This window comes from Cebus imitator, unplaced genomic scaffold, assembly GCF_001604975.1.
Source record: "Cebus imitator isolate Cc_AM_T3 unplaced genomic scaffold, Cebus_imitator-1.0 Scaffold28, whole genome shotgun sequence".
Lineage (NCBI taxonomy): Eukaryota > Metazoa > Chordata > Mammalia > Primates > Cebidae > Cebus > Cebus imitator.
In genome coordinates this window covers 9,214,188-9,232,636 of record NW_016107343.1, presented here as the reverse complement: position 1 = coordinate 9,232,636, position 18,449 = coordinate 9,214,188, and the positions used below count along the sequence as shown (strand labels likewise).

The 18,449-nt window shown below is 46.2% G+C and overlaps 1 protein-coding gene across 1 annotated transcript in view; it reads right to left on the bottom strand.

Annotated features, from left to right (window-relative positions):
• Positions 1-18,449, bottom strand: part of SORL1 (sortilin related receptor 1) — a 175,587-nt gene that overhangs the window by 142,241 nt on the left and 14,897 nt on the right. The window contains exons 2-3 of the mRNA XM_017523565.2: positions 15,175-15,291; positions 6,893-7,018 (exon numbers count right to left, since the gene is read on the bottom strand). Coding sequence (XP_017379054.1) covers positions 6,893-7,018; positions 15,175-15,291 — 243 coding nt within the window. The remainder of the gene's footprint in view (positions 1-6,892; positions 7,019-15,174; positions 15,292-18,449) is intronic.

Sequence of the window (18,449 nt, the reverse complement as noted above, 5' to 3'; positions counted from 1 at the left end):
CTTTTCATTTGCACTCTCTCCCCAAATCCAGACCATAACTTCCCAGGAACATATTTTGTGGATTTGCTCTCTAATGTTTCCACTCCAGCATCTCAGGTAAACCTCTAAACTCAGTAGAAGCATCATTAAATCAAACTGGAAAAGGCAGTAAATGTTTTGAAAGCAAAAACTACAAGAAAATGCAATGTTATAAAAAAACAATTATGATCCTAAGAGGATCTTCATAATTTTGGGCATAAAAGTATTCCCTAGAAATAATGTAGTCCATCTTCCTGCTCCCAAACCACATAGGTTCTCCAGGAAGGAAGCATTCTCAGTTTGGAAAGATTTCCCCGGAAGTCTTTGTCATGGCTTCTGGCAGTCTCACTTTTGAGAATCTAAAAATCATGCAGACAGTCATAGAATGTATTATTGTCCACGGTTATAGCTAAAGGTGTTCAAGAGCACTTACCATGTGCCAGGCACTGAACTAAAAGTTTGGCATGCCCTATCTCATTCAGGGTTCACGATGACTCACTGCTTTGGATATTACTATTATACTCTTTCTTAATTATGAGGACACTGAGACTAAGAGTGGGTTGCTGCCCAACATGACGCAGGACTAGGCAGCATTGACATCAATATCTGGCTGGTTCACATCCCACCTAACAGCTCTTCTTCTAACAAAAAGGCAACATTTCCTGAACTACATTCATAGGTCTTACCTTGCACTATTTAACTCATGTGTGTGCCTTCTCTCCTAATCCACAACACCTTCTCATTTCAACTCTCCATCCCCAGTCTCTGACCGTCTCAAGGCCTTGATTCTCCTCTGCTGGCTCCTTGGTCCTTCCCACTCCCCATACTCACATAACCTCATACTTCTTCCATCATTTGCTGCTAACTTTGGCTTAATCCTTTCACAAAGCTTCAACTACTGCCCTTAAGAACAAGCATGGGGCCAGGTGGGGAGGCTCACACCTGTAATCCTGCCACTTTGGGAGTCCAAGGTGGATGGACCACTTCAGGTCAGGGGTTCGAGACCAGCCTGGTCAACATGGCAAAACCCCATCTCTACTAAAAATACCAAAAATTGGCTGGGCATGCCTGTAATTCCAGCTACTCAGGAGGCTGAGGCACAAGAATCATTTGAACCTAGGAGGCAGAGGTTGCAATGAGCCGAGATCACACCACTGCACTCCAGCCAGCCTGGGTGATGGAGTAAGACCCTGTGTCAAAAATAAAATAAAATAAAATAAGCATGGCATGCCTTTCAAATTTACAGTTGAACCTGACTTCTTACAGAGATTCCACTTTTGTTTACCTTCTTTACCTTCTTACCATCTCCACTTTTGATGGGCCAAGATATTTTACTATGCACAGAACTGAGTTCTTCAAAACTTTCCCACCAAAACCCAATTCTCCCTCCCCGTGTCCCAAGTCCCTTCCCAGCTATGCCTTCTCCCAGCCCCACTACTCACAAGCAGAGAAGGGTTTTTACTCCAATCCCTCCCTTTGGCCCTCAGTCTCTATCAGCTGCCAAACCTGTTTTGTTTTCCTTTAAAATAGTTCTGAAAATTTGTGCCTTCCTTTTTCCTTTCAGTGCTACTGGCACGGCGCATGTCTTTACCAGAGACTAAACAAACTAGAGGGAGGCAATGGGTTTTCTTCATCCTGGTGTCTTCCAGGACCTAAATGAAATGCTTAGAGGGTGATATGAGGTTTGGTTGAGCGACTGAGCAACTTCATCACTACCCTGCCACAATAGTTCCCTTTCCAGACTTTTCTCTAATATTTCCCTGCTAAAAGGGAAAGTCATGAATATTGCCGGAAGACACATTTCCCTGAAGTACACTACTCATTTACTCCCCTACTCAAACCCCTTTACTGTCTCCCTTCAGCCCCCAAGGCAAAAGACAGGCTCCATCTTCAGACCAGGTGTGTCTGACATTGCACAGCAGCTCAATGAAAACTCTCCACCACTGAGAAATGAATCTCCTCGCTGTCCTGCACAGAAACCACATGTTGGCACTTTGCAGATGCCCTTCTCCCACTTAAACTCTCCTGCCAGCTCTGCTCTACCTACTGCGGTCATACCATCCTTGAAGCTAGTATCTAATCCTAAGTCCCTCATGAAGACTTGACTTCTGTGATCCAACCTCATTTAATTCCCCTAGCTCTAATTATTTGTAGGTCCCATTCATCACTTGAGCACGTGGTACTTCATGCTGTGATATAAAGGGTCACATACGCACATGTCAGGAAGACACAGAGTATTTTATTCTGACTTTTAAGTCCCTGTGCTCCCTGGCTATCAAGTTTACTGGAGGCCAACCCTACAGACTGACCAAGAGCTGACTTACAAGGTGCTTCCCAAACTATGCAATTTCAGGAGTGCCTTTGTGTACCCCAATCTCTCCAACCCTGTTTGCAGTCACTTAATATTCCAGAGGAGCTTCCTCTTTTGGTTTATAGCTATGTTTTCTCTGCAAATACAAATATCTCTGGAAAGGAAACAAACTAAGCCTAGAATTTATCCACAGTCTAACAGCATAAGTGACTTTCTCCAGTTTCAAGTGGAGAAACCAAGAGTACAATGGGAGGAGGAAGGGCAGAGAAGGCAATGAAGGAACATCCCTCTAGAAAATGGGAATGAAATTTTACCTAGGACCAACCTCCGCCTGGAAAAAGGCAAGACTGGCTCTTGCTTTTGCTGAGGTAGAGGCTGTGAAACCTAACTGTACATTTAGTGGCCTTTTGTAAAAAGCACCAGATATGCAGTGGCACAGGCCTGTAGTCACGGCTACTGGGGGAGGCTGAGACAGGAGGATCACCTGAGCGCAGGAATTTGAGGTTACAATGAGCTATGATTATATGGCAGAGCAAGACCCTGTCTCTATTATTTAAAAAAAAAAATCAATAAGTAAGTAAATAACAGAACACTAGACATATTTCAATACTGTCTGACCAATCTCAGGGGCCCCATAACGTCGGTGGAAGTACCAGGTGGCCAGCACTGCACAATGGTTCAGGGCAGCACACAGAGGACCAAGAAGGAAGTGGGACTGCTGACTAATGCAAAAATAGACCCAAAACTGGTATGAGTTCACAAGCACTCCATCTCCATCACAAGGCAAAGCCTTTGGTCTGGAGCTGGATGCCACACTAGCACTTTCTCTCCCCTTCCACAGGCACCCGTGCTCTCGGACATCCACATTGCCCTTTCCTGACATCTCAGCCTTTCTGAGAAGCTGCTAACATTCATTTCAACCATTTCAAATGGTCCTTGGCAGCTCACATTTTCACCTGGGTGATTTGCCTAAGCTGAGCGCCCTGCTGTTGACAGCAAGGCACCCAGCCTTGTGTGATTTTTCTCAGGAAGTGGTAGGTCTGGTGGGGCAATTTGCCTTCCAGGGGACAAAGGCAAAAGCAATCAGCACTGTAAGACTCACCATTTCCTTCCTGAGAGTCTGGAGGGGTGGTGAGGAGCAGCCTTCTCTGGGGAATTAGAAACTGCCTACAGAGAATGCTGCCTGCCTAACCCACTCAGCCTATTCCAGGACTGAGGTCCAACTGTCAACAAATTCTCCAAGAAGGCAGCCTCTTTTCTTCTGACTTCTTCATCCCCACCAACTCCAAAGAATATCCAATTCACTCATGAGAATCTAAGATGCACCACTCGAAGGTAGACAGCACTTGTGCTACAAACACGTCACCCCATTCCACTGCGCAGTTCCTAAACTACCTTATTGCAATCACCCTCCAGTCTCCCCTTGCTCTGGCCCCAAACACCACGGCCCCTGCTCTGCTCCTTCTCCAGACCAAGTGCTTCCAAAACCCCAGTCCTCTGCCTATACTAACCCTCCTCCTCTAAGTCCAAAACATCATCTGTCCTGTCTTCTGACTCTTCAGACTTGTGGTCTTAGCAGTTGCTCACCACAACCTGCGACAAGCAGGAAGGAAGGGGGAGCCTGCCTAGAGACATCTGTGCACTATGGAAGAAGCTGGGGAAGAGATGGAGCCTACTTATAGACATCTGTGCTCTATAGAAGGAGCTGGGGAGGTGGAGATGGAGCCTGCCTATAGACATGTATGACATACGTACACTATGGGAGGAGCTGGGAGGAGGAGATGGAGCCTTCCTATAGACATGTGTGCACTGCGGGAGGAGCTGGGAGGAGGAGATGGAGCCTGCGTATAGACATGTGTGCACTGTGGGAGGAGCTGGGAGGAGGAGATGGAGCCTGCCTATAGGCATGTGTGCACCATGGCAGGGGGTGAGGAGGAGGAGATGAAGCTGAAAGGAAAGATTCCCAAGGGATGACAGGGCATTTTCGAGGCCACAACCTCTGCAAGAGGGAGCTCTGAGACAATGTGTAAATATTGTAATCATCATCATCATCAGATAAGTACAACCTGATAAAGTGAGAAATCCAGGTATTATTAGGTTGATGCAAAAGAAATTGCGGTTTTGATCATCACTTTTGGTAATATTTGATTCGGTTTCTTTCAAATTTAATTATTTTAATTGGCATAATATTACACATATTTATGGTGTAGAAAATGATGTTTGAAAGCATACATACACTGTGTAATAGTTAACTCTGGCTAATTAACAAAGGCTTTCCCTCTCATAGTTATTTTTGTGTGAGAACACAACATCCACTCTGTATTTCCAAGCATACAATACATCAGCAGGTGTTATTTGATTCTTGAGAGGCGGGGGGCATACGGATCCAACCACAGAAGAGGCAGCTATGAGCTGGACCTGGGCATGGCTCCCCGCCTCACAGAGGAGTGAAGGGCAAGACAAGTAGCGGGGCCCACCCACCTCTGGGAGTCCCAGGGACCAGGACTCCGGGCAACACTGCAGTGGGGCACAAAGGCCGGCTGGCCCGTCTATGGGACCAATTCCCTCCAACAATTTCCTCCCTTGCTTTTCATCTCAGGAGGAAAAATTACTCTGTCACCCTGGAGCAGATTAGAAAGGGAAGTTTGCTTCTAACTGCCATTCCACTCTGCGGTCATCAGGCAGCACTGATATTTTAACAAGCATGTACCAGTAATGACCATTCCAGTTGTTAAAAAAGCAACTGCTCTGTACGACCTGGTCAACAGCCACTGCCCTGAAACCCTTAAGTGGCCCCTCCTAAGCCCCCACCACATACACTTTCCATGGCCTGGTCCCTTCCCCAGGACCTCTCGAAAATCCAGCAACTCAAAAGTTAATGCATGGCCCAGCAGGGGACATCCAGGATCCAGCCTCCTCCAGACAGGATTTGTTCTGATTGGTCACTGCCCAAGCCACACCAGTTGCTAAATATTTTGAATGCAGCCCCTCCTAAGACACCTCAAGCAACCTGAGAAACCAGCACTAGAGACTGGAAGGAGGACCCTGTAGATCTTGCTTGCTTGTTCCTTTCTGGATGAGCAAAAGCTTTTGCTGCTAGAAAGCTTCTCTTAGTTTTTCTACTAAGAGTCTTTCCCCAGAAGATCTGGCCTGGAAACAAACAAGGTAAAACAACAGTGGGGAAGAAAGCCATGAAATACAACTCTCCGAGCTAAGAGCTACCTAAGGGGCAGGAAAGCCTTGCTGTCTGCTGGGTTCCCGCCCTTCCGCCGCCACCTCCCTGGGGCCCAGGGTCAACGCTTTCTCCAAATCAAATTGCCTAACTGAAGAAACAAAGCCCCCAGGCCAGCCAGCTGGGAAAACAAAGCAGGAGGCATAGCAATATCTGCTGCCTTGGTTTTCTTTTCCACATCAGTATAGGTTCAGAGGCAGGGGGAAGAGGGGTGCACCAACACACACACACAGATACCCACACACACACAAGCACACACACACACAGGTACCCACACGTACACACAGGTACCCCCACATGCACACAAGCGCACACACACACATATAGGTACCGCCCCACACACAAGCATGCACATGCACACAGTTACCCACACGCACACAAGCACCCACATACACAGGTACTCACAGGCAGACAAGCACACACACACAGATACCCACACAAGCACGCACACACACACAGGTACCCACACGTACACACAGGTACCCCCACATGCACACAAGCACACACACACACACACACACACACAGAGGCACCCACATGCGCACAAGCATGCACATACACACATGTACCCCCCCATACGCACACAAGCACACACATACACACAGGTACCCACACATGCACACAAGCACGCGTGCGCACGCGCGCACACACACACACACAGGCACCCACATGCGCACAAGCATGCACATGCACACAGGTACCCCCCCACACGCACACAAGCACACACATATACACAGGTACCCGCACACAAGTACTCCCACATGCACACAAGCACGCATATGCACACAGGTACCCACACATGCACACAGGTACTTCCACACACATACAGGTACCCACACACACAAAAGCATCCACACAGGTACCCACATGCGCACAAGCACACACATGCATACAGGTACCCACACGTGCACAAGAACACACACACACAAGTATCCACATGCACACAAGAACGCACATGCACACATAGAAGCACACAGGCAGGCACATTGATAGTGTCTTGGAAAACATGAATTAGCCTGCAAGGTCAGTCCCAGTGTAGCTGGAAACATTTTTGCCATCTGCGAGTTGGGCAAGGTATTATAATATTTGGCTGATTTTCTGTGGTTTAACCTGCCATTGTTTGTCTAGAAATCCTGCCCGACCAGTACTTGGCCTGCCTGATTGTGCACAGGCCCCCCTTGAGAACAGCAGTCTGTCACAAACACCTAGGTTAGCACAAACATGCTGCAACGATCACAGAGAACGTCATCTCCTAGCTCCCCCTTCAGTATGGCAATCTTCCCAAAACCCCATCCTGTGAAGTCAGGCCAGGTGGGATGGCCATTCCTTACCCGCTTGTTGTCTGCAGGGCTGTGGTAGAACTGGGCAATCACAGCTTCACTCCTGTTCCCCACACCAAAGTTGAATTTGTCTGAAATTTTCTTGAATGATTTTCCATAGTCATAAGACACATACACCTGGAATATAGAGAAAAGGAGAAGAAAAAGAAAGAGTTCATGAGAAAATGGCAGAAAGATCTCTTTCAAACATCCCATCCTGGATCCTGAATACAGCTCCCATCAGGTCCCAGATAGGAAATTACAGATGTTACCAGACAACCCACAAAGGTGAGGAGGCGAACCTATGTGTCTGTCCCCAAGTAGGTGGCGGCAGAAAGCATGGGGACCCTGGGTAGTTCCCGCTGCATGGAATACACAGGCCTCTCTTCCGAAGCCAAGGCAAGTCCCTGGAGCAGGAGAAAAATGACAGAAACAATAATAACCGCCTCACCATGGCTGAGTTAAGTGTTGAACAAATTACATCCAGAGGCAGAGACAATGCGGATAGCTGAGGGAAATGGAGTTGAGGATTTGCTTTGCCATCTGTTGAACTGTCCCCAGAATGTATCTAATGCTTCATCCTTCTGCTGGGAAGTTCTGTTCTTACAGCATTCCATACAGAAGAAAAGAAAACTCTCATGGGTCTCCATCACGTAGCCCAAGAGACAGAAATCAAAGCGTGCTGAGTGACGTGAAAATACTGGGAGCAGAATCCCTTCTCCAGCACTGTGTTTTACAACTCTGTAGGACACGACATGGTAACAGCAGCAGAATACACAAGTGTGTCAATCCTATTTGTTTCTCTACTGCATCCCAGTTTCTGGCTATGAGGTCATCACAGTAACAAAACATAAGAATGTTTGTCATTAACACATAGTGCTCGCTATGTGAAGATAAAGTACTGACCTCTTCAAATGAATGAGCTCAGGTAACTCAACCGCCCTGCATGGCAAGTGCAATTATTAAAATTGTTTTACAGATAAGACATCAGAGGCTCATGAGGTCAGTACCCTGCCAAGGTAACACAGAAAGTAAGTAGCAAAGTGGAATTCTGATCTAAGCTGCCTGCCTCCAGAGCCAGAGGTCTCAAGGCCACTATCACTGCAAGTAACAAATAAGAGAATGAAGGTCTCATTCTCTTATTTGTGTGTCATACCTACTTGTGAGATATGAAACATAATTAATGTAATCAGTGAGTTAAAAACAAGCCCAATAGATGAATATATTAATAACAACTTAGTTGTTTTTCAAATGATCGTGGAAAGGGGACTGGGACAAGCATTAAAGAAAAACGAGGCCAGGTGCAGTGGCTCACACCTGTAACCCCAGCACTTTGGGAGACTGAAGTGGGAAGATGGCTTGAGGTCAGTAGTTTGAGTCCAGCCTGGGCAACAGAGTGAGACCCTATCTCTACAAAAAAAATACAAAAATTAGCCTTGCATGGCAGTTTGTGCCTGTAGCCCCAGTTAGTTGGGAGGCTGAGATGGAAAGATCGCCTAAGCACAGGAGTTTCAGGCTGCAGTGCGCCATATCACACCACTGCACTCCAGCCTGGGTAACAAAGCCGGGGAGGGGATGGGAGGGGAGGGCCAGGGAGGCCTGGGGAAGGGAGGGGAGGAAGGGTAGGTGAATTCCAAGTAGGGCAGGGTATATTCCCATCCTTGCTCATCTGAGTTAACAGCAAACCTGTTTTTAGGGTTCCACGTGAGCCAGGTACTGTCTAGACACAGACAGACAAAGACTAATAAAAGACATAATTTTTAGACACAATAGGCATGTAAACATGTAAATGTTTATAAACAACACCCTATGTAAACACAAGGTATGTAGAAAGGGAACAGACAGCACATGCAGATCTTTAATGCTTACTAGATGTTAAGGTTAGAAGAGGCCAAGACAGAGCCTCTGCTTTTATCTGGGTCACAGTGGAAGAAACTATTAGAACACACAGTATGTGTTCCCAACTACCAGATACACAGTAAGGGGCTGCCACAAAAGCAGCTTCAGAAATTGTGCAGGCTGAGAGTTCACAGATAATCTGAGTGGGTAAATCGACAAAGTAGCACTTTCTCACTGCCATTCTGCTGGCCAAGAATGGACATTAGTGTCCTGGTTAGGTTCAAACATCACATGGAGCAAAATAATGGCTTCTCGAGAAGGGAACTAAGGCAGCTTCCAGCTCTGACAGCCCATAATTTGATAAACCATCATGATGTATTTCTTCAGGGGCACAAAGGTGATAGTTTACATTAAGGTAGCATTTTTCAGTATGCAATACTCCTTTATAAACATTCTCTCTCTTCATCTGAAAAGCTGGAGTTAGTCTCACCTTTGTCTCTTTCAACGTACCTGGAGCATAGCAGGTACTCAACAAAGATTTCTAGAATGAATCAATATCATTATAAACCAAACAGCAAGTAAACAAATGTGATAAATAAATGAATAAAAGAGAATGAATTGAATGAATCAGTGAGTGACTAAGAGATTTCCATTTAATAGATAAACAAAAACTAAGATTCCCAGAAATGAATAGCTAGCCCTGGGTCATAACACTAGTAAGAGACAAACCTATGATAGTTTCTTCCAATTCCACATCCAGTTGTCTTTCTATTCCTACAAGTTACCTTCTAGGACAATGTTCTCTTCTCCATCTTAACGTTTCTGTGCTAAGTAGGGAGGTCATAGACCAGATCTACAGGCCAAGCACTGGAAGGAGTGCTGGCCAGCGGAGAGAAAAGACCTACGTTAACCAAGTAGGGAGCCTTCCTGAGATTCTCAGCCATGCCGCTGCCATTGTGCACAAGGAGGTAAAACCATCTTCACTATCAAACAGCCCTTCCTTACTTCTTACCTACAAACAAAATCCATCTCTTTGGGTCTGCTACTTAATAGAAGTGAAAAGCAAGTATGTAAGAGTCCATCCTCTGCCTGAAGGCCATCATAAACTGCTAATCAACTTTCCTTCCCTTGGCCAGGTTGAAAAATTCCAACATGACATTTTTATCCTATCTTCATAATTCTTATTTCTTTCTCTTCCCCACCCCCTCCCCCACCTACCAAGGAGACAGGGTCTTGCTCTATCACTCTGGCTGGAGCACAGTAGCATGATCACAGCTCACTGCAGCCTTGACCTCATGGGGTCAAGCAATCCTCCCACCTCAGCCTCCTGAGTAGCTAGGATTACAGGCAGGCACCATCATGCCCAGCTAATTCTTTGTATTTTTTGTAGAGACAGGGTCTCACCATGTTTCCTAGGCTGATCTCCAACTCCTGAGCTCAAGCAATCTGCCCACCTCGGCTTTCCGAAGTGCTAGGATTACAAGCTTGAGCCACTGCGCCCAGCCCTTAATTCTTATTTCTAATTAACAAAGACTATAAGCTCCATAGAACAAAGACCATGCTCAAGGCTGGTGCACAGTTGTCCACCTTCCTCCACATAGAACAGCCCAGAAAAGGCCTCTGCCAGTGAGCAGTTAACTCAAGCGGATTGATGGTTCCATGGCCTCATACTGCACCCCGACTTGAGCTTTCCTTTCTAGATGTCTTTTCTTCATGGCAACACCATGCTGCTGACTCACGGTCCAGTACAGTCTCCAGGTGAATTTGAGAGAACACCCTGGACTCATCTTGTGCTTCTAACTGGTTTTTCATCCAGACAGAATTTCTGCACTAAATAGTCCTTTCTGACCTCAATATGACGCTACTCCCTAAAGAGCAAAATAGCTGCCAGAAACAGTGGCTTACGCCTCTAATCCTAGCACCTTGGGAGGCTGAGGCAGGCAGATCATGAGGTCGAGAGATCAAGACCACCCTGGCCAATATGGTGAAAGCCCGTCTCTACTAAAAATACAAAGATTAGCTGGGCGTGGTGGCATGCACCTGTAGTCCCAGCTACTCAGGAGGCTGAGGGAAGACTCTGTTTCAAAAAAAAAAAAAGGAGCAAAATAACAGAGAGAGGAGTTACGAAACTGCCCACAGTTGCTGGTTAGATCCTTTGTTACTTACAAAGATGGTCCTTCAACATGAGTGATTTTAAATTCTTTCCCTTATATTTCAAAACTATATAATAATGGAGAGGAGGGAAAAGGGAGAAACAGACAATGGCTAAAATGTACAGAAAACATCTCCACTTCTGGCACTGTTCTAAGTACTTTACAGCAATGTTCTCAAACTGTAATATGCCCACGGACACTGGTCAAATGCAGGTTCTGATTCAAGACATCTGGGCGGGACCTGAGATTCTTCATTTCTAACCAGCTCCCAGAAAATCTCCAAGGGCTGATCCACAGACCACCACCACCCTTTGGGTAGCAAGGTTTAACAGGCACCATCTCAGTGATAGAGGAGGACAAAAGAAGGTACATCACCTGGCCCAAGGTTAGATTGCTAATGAACGGCACATCCGGGATTCCAGCCCAGGTGTTCTGATCTCAGAACCTGTGCTCAGCTAGACACCAGCCTCCCACTGTTAGCAAGAACTGACACTGCTCCCCAGTCAATCCTGAGGGGCACAATCGTAATGTCACACTGTTCTAGGGACAAGGGCAGCAAGTCCTGTCATGCACAGTATCTTCCCTGGTTGATTTTTTTCTTTTCTTTTTTTTTTTTTGAGACAGGGCCTCACTCTGTCACCCTGGCTGGAGTACAGCAGTGTGATCTCAACTCACTGCAACCTCCGCCTTCCAAGTTCAAGTGATTCTCCTACCTCAGCCTCCTGAGTAGCGGGGATTACAGGCTTGTACCACCATGTCTGGCTAATATTTATATTTTTAGTAGAGACGGAGTTTCACCATGTTGGCCAGACTGGTCTTGAACTCCTGGCCTCAAATGATCCACCTGCCTCAGCCTTCCAAAATGCTAGGATTACAGGTGTGAGCCACAGCACCCAGCCCTGGTTGATTCTAATCTTCCGGTGGACTCTACCTCTGGACAGCTCTTCAGCCAATTATGTTGCACCTGAGCACTTTCTAAACCTAATACTTTGTCAAATACGTCATGAGAGAGCAGAAACAAAGAGTTAGGACAAGTTGAGATAAACAGCATCTATTGTTTCTTTTCTCGATTTATCACAGGACAGGTGGGTCCTTCAGGAGCCGTTCTCTTCATGGCTTCAACTCCATCAGCGGATGATGATTCATTTTTCTTTCCTGTTTAACAGCCAGCCCTTCTGGATTCCAGCTTCCAGAGCCATCCCTTTTTAGATACTGAATATGCATGACCTTGGCCTCTCACCAACACCCACACAGTTCCTGATTTGTTTAGGTTCTTTCCCTTCTGAATTGCTGATGGGACCTTACAAACCATGCTCAGTCTTCTTTAAAGAGAATTTGGATTGTTATTACTCCAACTCTGAGTCATGATTTCTTTTCACATTAACTTTTCACATCAGGCATCTCAGTTGCATCTGCCAATCCTAATACAGTTTGTATACAGAGGGAGGCCATTTCTGCCATCCCTATTTATTAGCTCGGGGCATTGTGTTTCCTTCTTGTTTAATTTATGTCCCATTTCTTTCTTTCTTTCTTTTTTGAGATGGAGTTTTGCTCTCATTGACCAGGCTTGAGTGCAATGGCGCAATCTCAGCTCACTGCAGCCTCCCAGGTTCAAGTGATTCTCCTGAGTACTTGGGATTACAGGCACACACCACCACAACCAGCTAATTTTGTATTTTTAGTAGAGACAGGGTTTCTCCATTTGGTCAGGCTGGTCTCAAACTCCCGACCTCAGGTGATCCCCCCGCGTCGGCTCTATCTCCTATTTCATTCCACAATAGTGTATCTCACTTCAAATGTTCAATGGGCTCTTACTCAGACACACCCAAATATACAGAGAGAGCAAGAGTTGGGTTTCAATAGTCTGGCAATACTTAGGGTGACAAACCATCCAGGTTCACTCAGAACTAAGGGAGGATCCCAGGATGTGGGGCTTTTAGTGCTAAAACTCAGACAAGTTGGTCACCCAATGAATACCACATCCTGGCTCACGAGTACATGATTGGGCCTTGATTCTCATCAGCCCTGACTTTCCCACTGACACATTGAATAACCTCATGCAAGTCTCTTTACGCCTCTTGGCTCCTGTTTGTCCAGCAAAACTATAAAACAATGCTTAAGGTCTTTGTCTACAGCACAAAAAATGTTGTCTGGATGAAGAGTTTTTATAAATACATAAAAATTCCAAGAAGGATTTCTCAACACAGTATAGCACAGTACACATATTTCCTGTGCCCAGCAGGGATGCCCATGGGCAGTGACTATACACAGGTGCCTATGAAGAGTCTCACAGGGTCAAAGGCATTCTTTTCTATTTTTTGCTTTACTTTGTCTAGAGAGAGGGTCTTTCTGTCACTCAGGCTGCAGTACAGTGGCACAATGCTAGGTTATTGCAGCCTTGAAGTCCTTGGCTCAAGGGATCCTCCTGCCTTAGCCTGCTGAATAGCTGGGGCTATCGGAGCAGGCCACCACACCCAGTCACCAAAGGCATTCAGACACAGCTGTCAGTGGTGGCCACAGCTATAACTTGCACAACCTAATCACATTTATAAATGAGCCAAAGTCATTGCCCCAAACAAGTCTAGCCCTGCGCTGGAGCACTACACCCAGACTGGCCAGCAGCAGCAGTGGTTTCCCACACACCACGCTCAGAACCCACCCTGGGCAAAGTCACACATCATGATAGCCAGCCCTTCTTCTGTCCTCCCTGTCTGTGGCTGCCCTAATTCAGCTCCCTGGTAACAGCCCCTGGGACAACCTCCCATCACCTGCTTCTCAACATACCCAACCCAGACAGTGGATATACAAAGAGGGACCTCACAGAGACCAAATCTGCATTCAACAATTTTAAGTATATCCTTAAGGCTAATGTGAAAGTGCTGGCAGATTCATCAGAAGGTTCCCCCAGCCAGAATGCAGGGTGACCAAAGCTCTAGAGCATGGCGTTTCGTCCACGGCCTCACGCTGCCACAGCATCAGACCCCAGGGCGAGGCAGGGCCTGCTCCTCTTTCCCACAAGGAGGAGTTGGGAACACATGCCGCAAACCTGAGACCAGCAGTTGGGCCAGTGCTGGCCCTTACATGTGTTTTACTTGGCTCACATGGTGTCTGTAGAAACTATACACTGGCTGCCAACTTGTAAGACTCAGCAGTTTTCACATGGAACTCCAGACCTCTGGGTTCCTCTGGAAAACCAGAAGATCTGGCAACACTGCACCCTGCATCCTGCATGGCAACCAGAGCCTGGAACTGACAAGCAATGCCCCTCAGAAGCATTGCTTCTCCAGGTCCCCAAAGGCCCTTCCCCTTCTCCACGCCTAGCCAACACAGAGACCAAGTATCCATTACTACGTTCAAATTAAGACACAGGTGAATGTTTCTTGAACCTGCATCTGCATCAAAAGTGGAAATGACATCTATTGTCCAAGAAGGCCATAGACTTCAAGAAAAATGGGAGAAACCCTATTTCTTTGTGGAAGTAAAGAGTATTATAATAGCCACATCTGTAATCTCAACACTTTGAGAGGCTGAGGCAGGCAGATCATTTGAGCCCAGGAGTTTAAGACCAGCCTGGGCAACATCTCTACCAAAAATATATATATAAATACAAAAATTAGCCAGGCGTGCTGGTGTGCACCTGTAGTTCCTGCTACTTGGGAGGCTGAGGTAGGTGGGAGAATGGCTTGAGCCCAGGAGGTGGAGGTTGCAGTGAGCCAAGATCACACTACTGTAACCACCCCCTCCAAAAAAGAGTGTTGTAAACTTGAAGGTGGCTTTGCTCCTGTCCTTTACCTGCCTGGCCTCCCAAAGGCCTTTGAGTTTGTAACCCTTGGCATCTTGTGTCTTAAAGTACCTAACCTACGAAACATCGTAAATAGCCAGCTACAGAAACTAAGAATATTAGAGAATCAGTTTCAATAGCTCATCTCACTATAATGGGTTAGAAGAAACCAGCATATTGGAAAGGCCAATCTGATTCCATCTGGCTCAGCTGCAGGCAGGCAGCTCTGCCCAGGAAGGCATTTCTGGTATTTTCTTGGGCAGATGCAACAATGCAGTCCATACACTGTTACTTCCCAAAGGTGATCACATATTGCATGGATCTGTTTGCAACACTGACTGCACCTCCCTGTGTTCAGCAGACAAGGGATATATTATTTTCTAGAATATCTTCCCTGTCATACAATTCATCCCATCCATGTTCCAATTACCCACTACTTTTTCTGGTACGATAATCCCAGTGGATCAGAAAAGGACATGTTGATGGCACCAAGGTGTGCCCAGAGCCAACATAGTACTTACATCACTGCTCTTGGGCCTGGCCAACGCCAGGCTATCTCGGGCCAAGGCCACAATCACGTTGCTTTTCTCTCCGGCCCAGTGCACCACCATCTGATTGTGGGAATCATTCAGACTAACCTGAAAGAGATCAGTATAGGAATTAGGACCCACGATAAGTGACGGTCACACACATTCTAAATCAAGACTCTTTCCTCCTTTGTCAAGCAGAAATGATTAAGATTCTGACATCTAAAGCATTTGGGCCAAGGTGGCCTATTCCCCTCCTACCTCATGCATATTCTGTCACACTCAACTTCCCCACAAAGAAATATGAGTCCCCTGCTATTTTGGATGTAAACAGATTGTAGAAACTCTTCTTGGCCTCTCATTGGCATAACCAAGTCCTTTGATTATTGTTATCCTTTACGATAACAATAAGATTATCATATAACAATAAGCACTGGTAAGATTTTAAACCAAAGCATGGAAACATTGACCTTGTTCAAAAAAAATTCACAGGCCAGAAAGACCACATATTTTTCAAACTTCTGTTCAAGCTATGTTTTCTCTGGCTTAGTAGTACTGTTATTCACTTTTAGCTGGTAATGAGAAATGAGAGAAGTATCATTGTGAAGCTTTTCAAAATTATTTTTGAAGTGTCTCAAATCAGGAAATATTTTAGTTCTTGGACTTTTAGATTTTTTAAACCAATAAAATAAAAAGGAGAAGGCCAACAGAAAACTGGCTGGCAACTTCTATCCTGCCAAGTAAGGACATAACAAAAACAGGACTAGCTAGTCTCTCAGTCTCTTTCCTCTGCTTCCTGAGGACACGGTAGACTCTTGTCCAGACTGTGAGGCAGGAGGTGTGGCCTGTGACTGAGTTCCAGCAGGTGGAATGTGAAAGAAGTCATCGGGGCCACTATCAGCCTGGTCCCGACACAGTCCTGTTTTCTTTCCCCATCTGCAGACCACATTCAGAGGACTCCGAAGCCCCAGAGAAGGACAGAGCAGCAGACAGAAGGAATCTGAATCCCAGAGGAAAGGCCCTCCACTAATCAGTAACACTCATCCTGAACTTCTCATAACCAGGAGCTTCAGCTCAGCCACACCGCTGAGCCTTTGGGATTTGTCTGCAGCTGACCCTACAGAGCAATATGACCACTATCTACAGTCACTGTCATTTTTTTAAAGACGTTTTAACATTGAAAACTGAAGAAGGATATAATCTCAGAAAAAAGAACGTTGTTTCGGCCGGGCGCGGTGGCTCATGCCTGTAATCCCAGCACTTTGGGAGGCCAAGGCGGGCGGATCACGAGCTCAAGAGATCAGGACCATGGTGAAGCCCCGTCTCTACTAAAAAATACAAAAATTAGTTACTCGGGAGACTGAGGCAGGAGAATTGCTTGAAACCAGGAGGCGGAGGTTGCAGTGAGCCGAGATTGCGCCACTGCACTCCAGTCTGGCACCTGGCAACAGAGCAAGACTCCGCCTCAAAAAAAAAAGAACAGTTGTTTCGCTATATGCAAAACTACATTACTTTTATTTTCTTATTTCACCGTTGGCTGATGGACATCTGTCTGAGGTCTGGTATTTGAACCCCTGAACCATACATTCCACCCACTCTGTGGAAAACAAAGTCACGACAGAAATAAAAATTCTGAGAACTGGTCAGACATGGTGGCTCAGGCCTATAATCCCACCATTTGGGGAGGCTGAGGCGGGCAGATCACCTGAGGTCAGGAGTTCAAGACCCGCCTGGCTAACATAGTGAAACTCATCTCTACTAAAAATGCAAACATTAGCCGGGTATAGTGGTATGCACCTGTAGTCCCAGCTACTCAGGGATTGAGGGAGAAGAATTGCTTGAGCCCAGGAGGCAGAGGTTGCAGTGAGCCGAGATCAAGCCACTGCACTCCAATCTGGGTGACAGGGCGAGACTCAGTATCAAAAAAAAAAAATTTTTTTTGAGAGGTGGTCCAACACTCAGAAGCAGGACAACGCCGTGAAACCAGGAGCACAGGCTGCCTCTCTTGCTGAGCGAAGTCTGAGAAACACCTATTCCACCAGCCTTCTCAACTTCAGCTGTCTCAGGCACGCGTCTCAGGCATACGTGGAAGGAAATCAAGCTTCTGGGACTCCAGCCTGCACAGTCCACCCCACCCATGAGCAAGGCTCTGAATGATGACAGTTCAAGCCTGGGCCCGCCTGCCCTCCAAGCTGTCTTCTTATCAAGGCTCTGCAGCAGAAAACCCACAGCTCCTTTCTCCTTCTCTTGCTTCCTCCCCACATCACACTCAAACTTTCCCCACCCACTCCTTGGGGTGCTCTAAGACATCATCAGGGAGAAGAGAAACACCTGTGCCACATACTTGGCCAGCAGAAGGACAAAGCAGCTAATCCTTAACCATGTTACTTGGGGTTTTAAATACCCGCATTTGATGTTATCCAGAATCAAACACTTTTTGAAAAACATTTGAAAGGCGACCTTACTTTAAAGAGAAGGATCTAGAAAAATATGTCCTTCCAAAATTTATCTTCTCACTCTCAGATAGTTAAGTCCAGGCAAGCATCAACAGAGAAGTGCCAATAAGAAAGAGAAGTGAATAAATTCTTTAACCCAGAATGCTACAAAGAGAAAGCAACAAAAGGAATCTCCTTCAGTCACTGAAGCCTTCCCTTTTCCTCCTCTCTCTTTCCAGCCCAATCCTCTGGATGAATCTGGAGATCAGACGCTCACAGCGCTGGTGCTCTGGGAATCCAATCTAAAAGTTTCCTCCCCTGCCAAAACATCTGCACCCTTGAAGTGTCATAGTTTTCTAGGAACCTAGAAAAAAAAATCACTCATGTTCCCCTGGGATCTGGGATAAAAAGTCCTCAAATATTCAACTTGGGCATCCTCAAAGATGACCTCGAAATGCTCCCTCTGGCAGGTAATACTCAGATAATGCTTTGAGCAGGCTGCAAAACTTTCAGTAATCAGAGTAGGCAAGAGGTCTGAAGACAACTTGCTGAATTCGATCTATGCAGAAGACAGGAGATTTATTAGACCCCTTCACCAATCCTAAGGCAGGTGAAAGGTGAGAAGAGCACCAATGCCAAGCCTCAAAACATCCAAGGGCTTTTCTACAAAGAAAACCTCTAGAAGGCAAGCCTGGTAAGACACCTGTTTGTTTTCTTTTTTTTTTTTTTTTCTTTTTTTGGGACGGAGTTTCGCTCTTGTTACCCAGGCTGGAGTGCAATGGCGCGATCTCGGCTCACCGCAACCTCCGCCTCCTGGGTTCAGGCAATTCTCCT